General features: G+C 37.2%; 2 protein-coding genes across 5 annotated transcripts in view; one reads left to right on the top strand and one right to left on the bottom strand.

Annotated features, from left to right (window-relative positions):
• Positions 1–2,204: 2,204 nt before the first annotated feature.
• On the bottom strand, positions 2,205–11,325 carry metro (membrane palmitoylated protein 7-like protein metro). Of its 4 annotated transcripts, none has more exons than XM_018444607.1 (11): positions 10,617–11,325; positions 9,306–9,592; positions 8,647–8,778; positions 8,163–8,189; positions 6,685–6,852; positions 6,102–6,173; positions 5,890–6,014; positions 5,571–5,701; positions 4,543–4,845; positions 3,764–4,107; positions 2,205–3,145 (listed from the first exon to the last, which is right to left on the bottom strand). In XM_018444607.1, the coding sequence occupies exons 1-11, from the start codon at positions 10,657–10,659 to the stop codon at positions 2,969–2,971; spliced, it is 1,809 nt and encodes a 602-aa protein (XP_018300109.1). In that variant the 5' UTR covers positions 10,660–11,325; the 3' UTR covers positions 2,205–2,968. The 4 variants fall into 4 exon arrangements, with proteins under 4 accessions (XP_018300109.1, XP_018300111.1, XP_018300110.1 ...); XM_018444609.1 differs by having other exon boundaries at positions 4,543–4,719; XM_018444608.1 differs by lacking the exon at positions 8,163–8,189.
• A 1,549-nt stretch (positions 11,326–12,874) lies between these two features.
• Positions 12,875–15,213, top strand: part of LOC108720477 (uncharacterized) — an 87,488-nt gene continuing 85,149 nt past the window's right edge. Inside the window, exons 1-2 of the mRNA XM_018444517.1 lie at positions 12,875–12,904; positions 13,341–13,472. Of these exons, the coding sequence (XP_018300019.1) occupies positions 12,875–12,904; positions 13,341–13,472 (162 nt within the window). The remainder of the gene's footprint in view (positions 12,905–13,340; positions 13,473–15,213) is intronic.

Below are 15,213 nucleotides of genomic sequence, written 5' to 3'. Positions count from 1 at the left end.
ATGCATGCAAAAAGTTGGTCGAGAAGTTCTGAAATCTCAGCGGCGTGTACGTTGTACATGAGCGCGAACTGCCGCACGCACGCGAACGCCCGTGTCCGAGAATCAATATTTGCAGACGCTTCCAATAAAGGAGCTCGTAATTTCGAGAGGAAGTCGTTGGCGCGAAGAGCAAAGTGGTTTCCGTGCCTGCTCGTGACGAGCTATTAGGAGTTCTCACTGGTTAACTGTAAGTCGCAGTTTTGACACGAATGTTCATTCCTCAGTGCCTCTTAACAAAAAGAAAATTAATACGATACATTAATTAATTCTAGAATGGTCGAAGGAATCAAAAGCTATTTGCAAGAGAACATTTCTAATCGATGAGGAAGCTCTTTGACGTCCTCTCGAGCTACAGATTTTTTATTAATTTGAAACTATCGAACGGTTTAAAAGCACTTGACTGTCAAAATAACTGATTCAACGGTTCCAAGCAGTTGTATTTTTTTTTTAGACAAGACGAGAACCAGATATTGAAGCGCGTCTTCGACAAACTGTGTCACAATGCGTTTCGGAAAGTCTACGACGCCAACTGTGCCTAGGCCACTTATTTTTATACAAAACTTCGTATCCGCGTGATTTTTTTCGGATCAGCTCGTCACTCATTTAACACTGACCTTGGAAGTAATGAACGCAAAAACTGCTACGCGAAATTAAGGCACGTGAAACACGTCAGCTGTCAATCAATGAGCTCGCACGAAGGCCTTCTCTATTTTATTCAGCAGGCGTGAAGCTTCTCGGAAGATTATTTTTCTCGGTATGATATCTCAGAAATGGTTCTCTCATACTTATAATTTGCTTAAATGAGAAGGCACGTCACAGGAAGGCATGTTTTCTGCAACAGCATATTACGTATGTTTCGCGTATAACAATGTGTGGATTAACGTTAATTATAGATAATTAAATTATCTTTTTTATATAAATTATATTTAGGGGGTAAAAGAGGACGGGTTATCTCAATTACACATTCAAAGTTTAATGATATATTTCAATAACATGCAGAGTTTACATCAAGGGTGAGTTATGTAACGTCAACTCGATAGAGCGTATAGCTTTTCTTTCTTTCATTGGCATTCCATTGTCATGGAAAAGAATAAAATAATATAGTAATATCGTGGTAATGCTGACCGAGTGGAAAATACAGTAAATACAGTGGAGCGATCATTTCGGTCGCATTCTAGGTACAATACTTATTTGGCAACAATTAACAACAATCGAGATCAAAGATCATCCACGTAGTGATTCTCCCAGCTTTGACGAAACTTCCAGAGCAACCTCGGCACAAGTACCATTTTATGAGTGTTGATCCCAAGGTATATGCGAGATTCCTATGGTCTCAAAACTGGAATTTCACACGATGCACGGTGGCGTATTCGTTCGATTTAGGCGGCCAAAAGTCGATTTTTTAAAACTTATTCCAAGTGAAAATAAAGACTATTTAAGAAAGCTGAAGAGTTAGAAAACAATTGACTATATCTAATGTCTATCGTTACGCGTAAACAAGCAACCAGTCCAATAGTCGAAATCTATCGTTTTCTTGAACAAATTTTTACAAACTCGAGGATAATAGTATAAGTAGTACTTCTGGATGTTTCTCGATAATTTTTTTTTACTTTAATAAAAAGATGAAAGTTTCTAGGTTTTTACTTCACGATTTCGTAAAAACCAGCCGCGGAATCGCGCGATTGTTCGTGTGATGTAGCCAATATAAGTTTATTAAAGTAATAAATAGGAATTTCTTAACCTTTCATGCGTTTATTTCTGGTTTCAATTATTTGAATTTGATTTTAGAGTTAATAATGATTCGAGAAAAGTTGTTCAACATGATGGAGCAGCAAAATTTACCAAACATTAACAAAAATTGGAATTTTTAGAAAATTATCTGTTAACTTCTGAAAATTATTCAGAACAAATAAAAGGAAATAAAATATTTAAAAAATTATACAAAACTAAAAAAATTAAACAGATCGTTTTTTAAATTAAACTAATTAAATAAAATTTTTTAAACTAAAAAAAGATATTTAACAATAATAATTTAAATAATAGTTTAAATTTTTTAAACTAAGATAAGATTTAACAATAATGATAATAATATTTCTTTAACTAATTAAATAAGATTTTTAAAAATAAGATTTTATATATAGCGTAATATATAGCCTATAGTAAAAATTAAATTATATTTTTTTCATAAAAAAGTATTTCCTACAGCTTAAAATACAATGAATTAGTGAAACATTTCGATCCACTTAAACTATAAAAATAAATTTGGCCGCCTAAATTGGTCAAATATCCCACTATGCGACGTGTCGATAGGATATACAGAAGAGATTTGCGATGAGATTGGAGATCGCGATACGAGATCTTTCGCCGTTGATGAAACTTCTGGCAGTAAGGGTTCTAATTGTAAGATTAAAAATGCGCGGAGTGTCGCTAAAACGTTTAATAGATCCGGAAAACAAGAACTGTGGAATTTTAACGACTTTAAACCACTTGGGGCGTATCATCGAGATTACTTCAACATTTCATACTTAGCTATTTAATCTAGTCGAGGAAAAGCGCGTCGCGTTCCTTTCGCGATCGATAAATCGTCACTTACGAATCAGCAACGATCATCGTCGACGAACGCACGGCATCCGCGATAATAGAAAATTTTATTTAATTCGTTTTCAAAACAGATAAAGACTCGCGAACGCTCGAGGTATGAAATTTCTCTACAAGTGTAAAGGCGCAATAACGTTCTAGGTGGTAAATTGCAATTTGGTGAGACAATAGACGAGAAATATATGTCCTTCGCGGGGAAGCAGAATTAAAGTGTCGTCGAGCGTCGCGAGAAACGCTCGATCTCGTCAAATTGCAACGAGTAGTCGCGCGTCTCTAACAACGAAACCCTTCTCTTCCGGCTATTTTGTTCCTCGAATTTTTTAGGATCATTTTATTGAACCCACGAGGCTGGTACCCAAAGCGGCTCAGATTCCACTCGATGGATTGCGTTGATTAGTTGCTCGAATGTTATGGAAAGGTCAGCGTTCACAATCACCTCGTCGAAAAGATGAGAATACAAGAACTCTATCCTTTCCGCACTGTGCAGGATCTCGTGAAATTCTTCGTCCTGCAATGGAATATAAGATTGATGATAAAATACAATCCTGAACTTACTCTTTTAGATTGCAAAGATGTTTATTGTTAACCTTTCGGAATTGACGAAATGTGTGTAACACAGTTATTTCTTCTGGATCTATAAGACCTATTTAATTTATGTTGACTAGTACTAATTAATTTAGAAAAATTAAAATGACATAAATCTAATTAAATACGAAAATTCCTATATTCGATTAAAGCATCTAAAATTGAAAATATTTTCTTAATAAATAGCTTAAACATAATTATTTAAAAATTAAATGTTCAAAAATAGATAAATAGAAGGATGCTAAATTAACGTGCAAAATGTTAATATGCTCCGAAAATGCTCCGAGAATGCTCCTTTTGAAGACGGATCTTAGTATTTAAATATTGTATTTCTTGTGTAAATTTATATACATATCTGATTCTGCATATTGCGCGCTGAAATCTTTTCCGGGCTTGAAACGCCATCATGAACAAAATCAGAATAGTAGTATCACTTTATTGGCAGTAGTATATTTAAGAAAGAACCAAGTTATGAAATCAAGTTAGGAAATGGTTGTGATTTTTTGTCACAACCTATATAAATACAAATTTCCAACTTTACCGTGAAGCCTCGAGAATTGCTCTCGTCGAAGGTCGACCTCGCTCGTGCTTCGTTTCTGGTGTCCTTTAGCACTTCGAACGTTGGCGGTTTCACATATATGACGTATGGCCTCAATTGCGGTGTCCTTAGCATCTTGAGGGCTTGATAGTGAGGACTTAAGAGGCACACGTATCCGGCGTTTACGAGCGAGCTGACGCTCTCGGAACTGGTACCATATAAATTTCCCTTATACTCGCCATACTCGATGAATTTTCCAGCCTCGATGTCTTCCTCCATTTGCTCCCGAGTCATGAAATGGTATTCTTTACCGTTTATTTCACCTGGTCGCGGTGGCCTAGATGTGTCTGATAAAAGTGTAATTGTTTCGTTTAAAAAGAATACTAGATTAAAACAAATTAAGTGGATATTTCCTACTTTACAATTATTTTTAAATTATTTTAACTTTTTTGATAGATTTACTAAACACTTTTTATTTCGGTTCTCTTATTTTTCAAATTACTTTTATCTCGCGATTTATTGATCGTTGATTTAATTTTCTCACATTACAGTCATTCCTTAAATGTATTGGATACAATATACATGATTTTTTTCCATTTTCAATTATGTTTCATAATATTTGTGAATTTAATTTTTCTTTTAACCTTTAATTAATTACGCGAAATCATCGCGATCCCCGTCATTTTATTTAACGATATGATCGAATATTTTCGCACGACTAACTAAAGGTCAAGCTAATCTCTCCCTTCTTATCTTCGCTGTGAGTTCCTTGGTAAACTTACAGGGAACAGGAGTCTTGTACTTTTCGGTATCAGTCGCCATGAGCCGCCTCTTCAACTCGTTCCTGCCGACTCCCGGTGGCCCAATGAGAACCACCGGCCGATATAGGCCCGGCCTGGGGTAGAGTTTCGCGACCTCTTCGTAGGTCGGTACCTCTTCCCGGTCGAAGTCATCGTTCTCTGCAGCGTCATACATGATTTTTTTAGTTTTAGTTCCCTGCAAGTTGCACTTTGTAGGCGAGGCGTGCAAAGAGGTACTGGGACGGGGGCACAATGCGGGCAAAGGCACTGGAACAGAACACAAGCCTAACCGACGGTTAGGTCGTCAGGCCATTCATTTGTTAAAGAAGCGCAGCCGAGATTAGCTTACTGAATTAACGGGTAACCACCTCGGACACAAGTCTACCGCGCACTCAACTACCGACTGATCCTAAAGTGTACTTGAGGTGGTCACTAACGAATTTAATTCATTATGCAACATTGCTACTTGTACGCCAAAATCAGTGGCAAGCTTTAACAATATCAGCCTTCAAACAGAGCATTCTCGGAGCATATTGGCATCTTACATATTAATTTAGCATTCTTCTATTTTATCTAATCTATTTTTTTAAACAGTTAATTTGTGAATAATTATATTTAAACTATTTATGAGGGAAATGTTTCTGATTTTAGAAAAAAGGAACATTTGGTACTTTTTTATATACTTGACGTATATATGTATATGTATGGTTCAATATTGGCATTTTGCATGTTATGTGTGTTTTCAAGAAATTTAAATTAATTCTAGAAATGTATTTTAACAAAACGTAAAATTTTGTCAATATACTCCGAGCATCTATTGACATCTATTTTATAATTACGGATTTCGTGCAACATTGATCGATATATATCTGCCGCTAAACAATATATATGTATAAACATCAAAAATATGAAAACACTCGACGATTATTTGACTCGATGAAATGAATGATTGCGAAATAAGATCAAGACAAGCGAGTTATTCAATCGAACAAACAAACCCATTGTCATACTTATATTGTCTTCTTCTGGTTTCTCCTTTTCTTTCTCTTTCCTTTCAAGAAGAATTCTACGTTCTTGAAGAGCTCTGCTGGGGATCAAGCCTGCTCTCATATTTCGATCACCTTCTCGCCTGGCTTGCCACCTATGTTTATAACCAGCATCATTATAATTAATATTAAGTGAAAATTCACAATGAAATATTCAAGCACTAATTATAATATAAGATCATTGTCCAGCTTATATCATGTAGGCTTTACATTGCTTAATTGTGTATTCACAAATTACTTAAAATATTTTGCATTCAGATTATATGAATACAAACTATCTTACCAATAAGCGTCATCTTGACTGACAATATGCAGAACGTCACCCTTGACAAAATCTAATCCGGCTTCTTTACAAGGAATGTAAGGGTCGTCGGCAGCCACATACGAAAAGTGTGCTTTGACGCGAACCTAAATTTATACATATTTAATTTACACATATTTACAATATAATTTTGTTTTATCAAGGATCTGTCAGAGACCTATTGCGACTATTACCTTGCTCTCCCTGATTCCACTTTTGCTGTCCGCGGGTACTATTTTAAAAGTGATTGTCCCTTCTGAATTTTGCTGGAAAAAAATCGAATTACGTAAGAATTTTTAATAGTGACACCCTATTTAAAAATCAAAAAAAGGTACTCGAATATTGTATCTTATTACATAAGTAATGGAATGTTCAAGTAGAAACTTGAAAATTTCACTTAGTCTCTTTAAAATAATATCACACGTTGAATATATAGTATGTTATGTACTATTACAATACTTTATAAAATAACAAACGTAAAAATAATTTTTATGAATATCCAAATGATCTTGGAAACTTCATTGAAATACACTACTGCTTAAGCTGAGAGCTTCTCAAAATTTAATCAGTTTGATTATTTCTACCATAAATTTTATTCTAATAGTGTACATTTAAAAATAAATATTGATATTTTTAATAAAATAAATATATCTAAAGAATCTCATGCTTTTATGTAAAAATTACAGATTCGAAACTTTGGATCGGTGGTGTGTCTTTTATACTGCTCTTTTATTTGCCGTATTTGCTAATAATGAGATAAGAAAATGTTTAACCTACCAAAATGTGTAAAACAAAACTGGGTGTTTTTCCCTCGACGCTGATACCGTTGACTTCGCAGACCTCGTCACCGACGTGGATGAGACCGGATCGGTCGGCTGCGCCGCCGTGCATTATCCGTGCGATTACGATCTTGCCGGTGATTTCGCAGGTTTTTATGGTCGCCCCCTAATGTCAAGGTGTAAAATCTAGTATTGTCATTGCGTTGCATTTCGCGCGCGAACGCGTACTAGGGAGTGCCTTCTTCCACTTTTTAAAAAAATGGTTAAAAATAAAAGTCTTCTTATAGAAAGGCAGACGCGATATTAAAATCGGCATGCGCCCGACGATTTTTTCATGGCACAATCGATTAATTGAAATCGTCGAAATTGTGCAATACAAAAATAGACGAGCACAGAGCGCATCGATAGCATGAATATCCAAAGGGTATCGTAAAGATATCTGAAATGTTTGATTTTTTAGTTATCAATTATTTGTGATGAATCTTTTAAAATCTCCTTTGAAGATTCATGTTGTTTAGAGTATATACTTTTTGTTCTCTGCGCATTTTCCGAGATAAACAGAAATAGGCATTTTAAACAATTTGCAAAATAAATGTAACAAAGGTAGAATCTCGAGAAACATGTACCGCGAAATACAGTTACCGGTAATATTATTTAATTATGATTGCTCGAAGAAAAAAAGATAAATTTTATTTATTATAATATCTTGTTGTATGCTCGTTTCTGTGACTACGATCTTATATTTATTTATTACTTTGCATATAATAAACTTGTATTTTTTATATATTTTCAAAAATATGAAATTACAACAAATGGTATTTGAGTTTTATTGATATTTTCATTCAATACCTTTAAATTTTATTTGTTTAAATTTAATTTATACAGAATATTTAATTCAAGCGTATTTTTTCAAGACAAGCTTTCGCCAAAAGGTAACTCCACTTCAAGATACTTCAAATACAGTCATGCGGGACAATGACAACAAATACAGTGATACAACAGATTTTATTTACAAAGCAAAAGAACAACTTAAACAAGACACAATGCAATGGACGCAACAAAGACAAACAAACAACAACAAAATCAACAAATTTGTGCAAGGAAGAGAAGGACATGACAACGCTTCATTTACAAATGAATTTATATCCTGTGATATCGCAGATACGATAACGAGAGGAAAGGATTGATTAGAGATCTACGTTGAAGCAGGGATTGAAACCGGTTTGATTCTGATTGATCTTTGATCAATCCAAATTTTTGTTCCTAATACTCGCAATTTCCGTTGCCGCTCCTCGCCTGTCTTACGACAACGGAAGTGGCACGCGATGAAGTTCTACCAGTTTCGATCCCGACGCTAAAGTGAGCGGTGGAAACGAAAAGAATGACGGCTGAGGTACAGGGCAGTTTCGTACGACGTAAAGTCAGGTGTTCATCACAGGTGCTCAGCACATGTTCTACGGCATTCAGGCGACTTACCACGATCGGTTCAACGCCGGCGTCGCCCTTCGAAGCAAGTTTGACGATGAAAGAAACACGTGATTACTTGGTTACTTTTTCTTCGCACTCGTGAGGCTACTCGTTATACGCTCGGAGGATATTCTCTCAGTATCCAAGTTACGAAATATACGTGACTCGCCTGTCTACGCCGATACTGGGGAACGTTTTACGCGTCTCATGCAAGTCGACGCGAATGTACAACCATGTGTGGGCGGAAAAACGAATCTTTAAGGCTCTTGCAAAAAAAAGTAAACTACTTTCGACAAATTTCCCTCCTTTTCCCCTGTGGCTTCTTAAAAACACAAACGCATACATTACACTCGAATTGCTACTACTTAATTGATAATTAAGCCTTTTTTTCTCCCTTTTACGCTATTGCTCACACTCTTGGGTTAATCGAGTGAAAGATGTTCAGAAAGACACCGTTATTACAAATGCCGACTTAACGATCGATACGACATACCAGGGGCTCGTTCGACTTCACTAGCTGGACGATCTTCACCGTTTCCTCATCCTCATCCACTTCCAATGGGATATCCGGCAGCCTCGGATAGTAGTCCTTTTGCGCCACGGCATCATGAGCACAGAGGAGACCCTTCGGTGAAGAAAGTTGTTTTAGAATACACACTCTCAGAAACGTTCATTTCTTCATAGAATTATTAAATTACAAACAATAAAAAGAATCGACATTTGAAAAGAAAATTTACGAAAAATATTTTATTCTCTTATTTCTAACGTGGCACAACCCAAAAAGAGATTACTTTTTCTAAAAAAGAGGGAAAACTGTTTTTCAACTTGATAGAAAATTATCGACTAATCAAATAATATCGACAAAAAATATATACTTTTAGAAATACAATAAATGTTATTTTTGTTTTATAAACCTTAAAAACGACCCTTTTTAAGCTGTAATAATTTCAATATCCTACACAATTATAACAAATTCAGAATAATTTATCAAAAATGACTAAATTCAAAATATAACAATTTCTTCTTTGATCACAAAATTGTCTTAACTCTAAACATTTTTTATAGAAGATTTTCGTTTTTATTTATAAAAACAATTCAACACACAACATTAACTTAAAGTACAAAATATATTCCATATATTATTATAATTACCTGGATGTGTGGCTTCTGCAACAGGTGGAATAGCTCCTTGCACTCGGGCGAGACGTGTGTTTTGGTCGACAACAGATCGAGAACTTCAACATCGATGTCCATCGAGTTTGAGAGCACGGGGAAGAATTTATCATCCTTAACATTGTTGAGGATCTTATTATGAACGTTCACCAGGGCGTTCAGTTCCTTGGACTGCAGCAGCTCACTGAGAAATCCAAATTCCTCCTCGGTACAACTAGGTATCTCTGACTTGTTCTCCTGCAGCGAGTTCAGCAACTTGGACAACGCTGGAATAAGTGAATAGATTAAATCTGAGACACAATTGAAAAGCACAGGCAATAGAAACAGGTTGAAATCTATTATTCCCTGTTTCTATTGCCTGTGCTTTTCAATTGTACTTTAGGCTTTAGATTCGACTATCTGATAAAAGTATTGAAAATTCGCTGTGACGGAGTTAGGCCCGACCTCCGTGTGTTAAAATAATTTATAAAGTTAATTAAAATGGAGAAACATTGAAAAACTGCTGTGTTTTCATTTCCTCATTTAAATCCACTTCTTCTTCTTTTATTATCTTCCGCTTTAAATAAACTTTAGCGTAAAGTATAAGTGCGTATTATTAGAGTCGAATAGCGCTAATTACGTTCTCCATATTTAAATGCGGAAGTACTAAAATTGGAAACGGTGTAACGAACTCTTATCTCTTTTCTACATAATACTATAATTATTTTAATTCAAAGGCACAAGGATTTCTCGTTGCATTTATGCGCCGATCGATGTCATCGATATAGGATTCATTTTTAAACGCGGATCACTCGTTCGAGACCTCATTTTCATTCAAGCAAATTGGAGCACGTGGAATTGTGCGGTCGCGAGTTGGAATATCGGCACAGCAGCGTTTTATCAGAAAAGACCCCGTTATTACTCGTACAGTTTATTTACTCTGCTTTACCCTCGCTCTATATTTATAACGTACCACGCTCGCGCTCGACACGCAACGTTTTATTAATACGTCTTTGAAGAGTATGTTCAGTCGCGTATTGGATTATGCTACGTAACTTGCTCCAGTAACTCTCTCTCTCTCCCTCTCTCTCTTCACTTATACGGGAAACAACGACGGAGGTCTTATCGACACGCCGTCGCCACAACAATAGGTCAACTTCGTCGAAAACACCCTCGCCGCGCGAAGCACCACCATGCCTTATCTCGCTGCGCAATACGATCGTGTCGAGGGTGAAACGTGAAAAACACGTGAAAACACCCTCTAAGTATCAAAGGTGTCCTAGAGCAAGGTTTCTCGACCCGTCGACTTACCGGGATCCCAGTTAACGTTTTCCATGACGACCGCCGCTGTCATAATTCGCACTCGGCACCCCGGTCAGGCGTGTCGCCGCGTTTCCGAGGCACGATAGACGAGGACGACGTGGGCGTAGCGACGCTCGGCGTTCGTTTAAGCGACAGGTATCAGAGACAGCGATAGCGGGATCCGGGTCGGCGTATTTCTGTCGGGGTCGAGCGCTGCGCCGTCGCCGCAGCGTCGACGGCCCTCCCGGCGACGATGCTGTCCCGCTGCTGCTGCTTCCTCGCGTCAACGTGTCGCGTTCGCGCTGTCTGGAGTATCGTTATCATAGCGAGAATAATCCGTTACGTAAGCAGCCTGTCACTCGACACGGGGTAGGATGACCGCCGGATTGGCCTGCCGTCCCTGCCCCGTGCGACTCCTCGGCATAGCACGCTCTTTTCTCTCTCTCTCTCTCTCTCTCTCTCTCGCTCGCTCCTTCGATCTCTCTTCCTCGCGTTCTCTACGAGATCTGCTCCGAAATCCGACGCACTCTCCGAAGATGCACTCTCACGCGTTCACGGCTGAGAAGCCCTTTCTCGCACTAGTGCACCCCCGATGAAGCTCGCACGTTCTTCACATCTCTCCAACGCGGCGGCCACGGCACCGGCGCGATGCCATGTTGAGAGGCGCCGCGGACAATACGCTCCGCGCACCCTTCGTTAGCCTCTGCTCCGTTTCCGACTCGCCCGACGACAGCCTGATCGTTCCGTCTCGCTCTCCCTGCTGTTTTCGTGGGTAGCGAAAAAGAGACGGACGATTCTCGTCGAAACTCGACCCTATCTTTCTATTCACGCAGGGACGGCGTTGGTCGAAAGTCATATGGTCATCTCGAGACTGCGTCTTCGAATGCCAAATAGATTTCTCTTCTCTAGTTTGAGTTTATTACATTGTTAAATATTATAAAGGAGCAATCCAATCTCTTGAATTAAATAAAATTTTGTTATTTTTTTATGTTAGGTTTATTTTGCATTGAGAAGAATCGAAAACGTCTGGTCGAAACGTCGGCACAGTAAACATTTTTTATATAATGTATATTATTTACGTAATGACGACTGCATGGGCTCTTAAATGACTTTCATTTCTTTTTATTAGATCTATTCTTAGAGCTTCATTCATATTCTTACATTTTTGTTTTAATTTTCATGTGTGGTAAAATGTAAATCAATCCATTTCTGTGATTAAATTGCTAATTTCAAAATAAGCAACGTTTCCATATCAAGTGTGCCCTTCATAATAATAATTTGATTCAAATTTATATATACTTTTAATTAAATTGTTTGACTTCATTGTTTTAATTAAAATTAACAACATATTGATTGGGAGCAAGTGGCGATCTATAGAAATGATTAAAAATAACTCAAATTGGATATAATTTGACATTATAATTTTAACAGTATAATTTGTAATTTGTATAAATGGTAATAAGTTCGAAAAATTGGCGAGATTTTTTTAACGTCTTTGATGTATGAAAAAATTTTTGTGCGGTATTTATAAGAAATAACAATCTCAATACAAAAATGTGAAACAAATAATGCACTCAAAACCGTGTAATCGATTATGATAATCACAACAGAATATGCTCTATGTATGTGTATAAAATAAAAAAATACAGATCAAGTCGGCTGAATTATGAACTCTATACCCTGGAAAACATTTTTTATATATAATTATATATAATTGTATATAAATGGACCTATTTTATATATAATTATATATAAAAGTACATAAAATTATATATAATTACATAAAATTATATATAATTATATATAATTATATGTAATTATATACAAAATATGTGCATTTATATACAGTTATATAAAATTATATACAAAACATTTTTTTACGAGTATGTAGGTATGTATATATAGATATATACATATAAGAAGTGTTCTAATAAAGAATATATAAAAAATATATTTAGAAATTAAAAATGCAAGATAAGGACAGAATCGGCCGAATCCTTTAAACGCGGAACGATCGTATGGAACGTAAGTTCGATATATTCTGATTATCTAATAGTCTTATTCATAAAAAAATATATATATGTACGAATTTAATTGATTTCGATTCAAGTTTTACAGAATTATACACAGGCCGGCGTATCGAGTATGTGGCGCCATCTATCAACGATTTGTAAAACCTAATGCAATGTAGCGTTAGCCGATAATAAACAATATTGCATTATATTAATCGTATTAATTAATGCATCAATAAATTAAACTATCTGATTATGTCTGATCGTATCAGCTTCATTGTGCTGGTAAATACTGCGGAATTCCATTCGAGATATAATTTGAAATTTCTCGTCTACTTCTCATCCTTTGTGTAGAGAAGAGACGTCTTATCGTACGACAAAATTTATTATCTACATTACATTTTTTTTCTTCATTTTATGAATGAAAATGTAAAAATATCGACGCGATATTCTACAAATGAATGAGAGAAGTCTTCAAGAATCGCGAATTCTGCATGCACGCGTTTTCGTCAGTGTTGAAAATCGCACATAACGCCTTTTCTCGACGACGAAGAAACGGCGAGATGGACAGAGAAGGAGAGGGCGAGTCAGTTCTTCCCTCCTTTGCCCCGCACCGAGCGCCACGCGACACAGTGCGGCATCGCGACGACGACGGCGCCGCACCGCGTCGCGCCGCGTCGCGGCGCCACCGTCGTCGTGTGTACATGCAGTTGTCTGTAAGCGAAACGTCTCGCCGCACGCCTCCCGCGGGCCACCGTACTTCCCATTTGATTTCCCGCGGAGTTTTCGCGCGGCGAATCGCGCCGCGCTGCTTCACACGACCCGCCGATCCGTGCCGGCCCCCCGAGTTTCGGTAAGCTCGCCGGTTTCACTTTACTTTCCGCCGCGCGAACCCGCCGTGTAGCGTTTGACATGGCGTGTGTTTGACATACGCGCGCGCGCGCGCGCCGTCCGATTTTCGCGACGTTTTCCAGCGTGCGCTCGCGCGCGCGATCGCGTAAACTCGCCGATGCCCGTCTCCGGACGCGCGCATAACGGCGTCTTCGTCGTCGTCGTCATCGCGACGGCCGATCTGGACGGACGCCGACAGCGAAAAAAAATCGCGGCGATCCGCCGACGCGGCACGTTGGTGCGACCGGGCGATCCACAAGTGGTTGGTTGCGTCGCGGTGCGCGCGCGTGCGCGCGAGCGCCCGCGGGTGTGGGTGCGTGTGTGAGTGTAAAGGAATGCGTGCGTGTGTGTGTGTGTGTATGTATGTGTGCGCGTGAGCGGCGACGACGAACGTCACGTCGCGACGCAAGCCGCGCCGCGACGCGACGTTCCCGAGAGGATCGGTCACCAGTCCGGAGCACAGGGCCGCAGCTAGATTGTTTTCGCGGAGCGTGTATTGTCAAGATATCGTAGAAGTCTCTTTGTGTTGAGAAAACCAGATGCCGGTCCCGCTGGTTTTGATCTCGAAAGCGACCTTAACGTTTCACCCTCGTGAATATTTCTGTGCGAAGGACTGAGCTATTTTCTACCTGAACTTCATTATCTAAATGATTATCTAAATGAAGGAACGGTCGTCCGATGTTTATTGTGTTTATGTTAGTCTTAGTATCCTTAAATTATTATTAATCGTGTTTATGTCAGCTATGTCCATTAAATTATTATCGCCTATGTTTGAAAATTATTAAGCTCTGTTAGATACGACGAATAGATCAGGTAACTACATGTGCTTACAATTAGCTCTACGAGTCACGAAGGTGTATGATAATATCTCACTAAAAGAATAATTTTAATTTTTTTAATGTGAGATCTCATAGTCCTTCGTGACTCGTTTAGCTTAATTTTTTATATTGACAAAAAGGAGAGAAAATCGCTACATTTCTTTTACTCAAATTTGTATATAATTTAAAAGCTCTTTAATTATCTTTTGGATTATTTAACACAAGCACGAAATGTAAATTTCAGTTTATTATAAACAATTTACGCGCAAGTTTTGAAAGGACAAAAATATTTCTGTGCGAAGAAGAATGTTGCTATTTTTTTATTTTCAAACTTATCGAAAACAAAGTTGTGTTAATTTTTTAAACCTATCAAGTCTTTCTTCTAAAGTTTTTAGGGATGTATTACATATATTTTCAAAATAATAAAAGATTACTGATTATTTTACACAGAAAGAACAGGTTTGCTGAAGTATCAAAAAATTTAGTAAATACTTCGAAAATAATTTTGTTGGATCATAAAAATAATTATAATAATGTTGCAAAAAATTTTAATATTCTAGCAATTAATTTGTGAGTATCCTATATAATTATTTTAATGGTCCAAAAAAATTATTTTCAAATTTGTATGTGTAGCTAAATTTTTTATACTTCCGCTTTTTTTATATAGATACAAAACCGTTTTTTCGGCACTTAAAAATAATACAAAAAATTTTGCAACGATTTAGAACCTGATCAAAAATTATTTCAATATAAGGAATGTTTTTCTATTTGTGTTCTAATGGAAATATGAAAAATATATTATAAACGAAAGTTCCTTTTTTGATTATAGATACTTCAAGTATTGAAAATGATTTATGCAGTTTCGTTGCAATCCAGAAATTAGTT

Source organism: Mycetomoellerius zeteki, unplaced genomic scaffold, assembly GCF_001594055.1.
Source record: "Mycetomoellerius zeteki isolate Tzet28-1 unplaced genomic scaffold, Tzet1.0 scaffold151, whole genome shotgun sequence".
NCBI classification, from domain to species: Eukaryota; Metazoa; Arthropoda; class Insecta; order Hymenoptera; family Formicidae; genus Mycetomoellerius; species Mycetomoellerius zeteki.
Note: the sequence above shows the minus strand (reverse complement) of the source record. Positions and strands in the feature narration are given on the sequence as shown.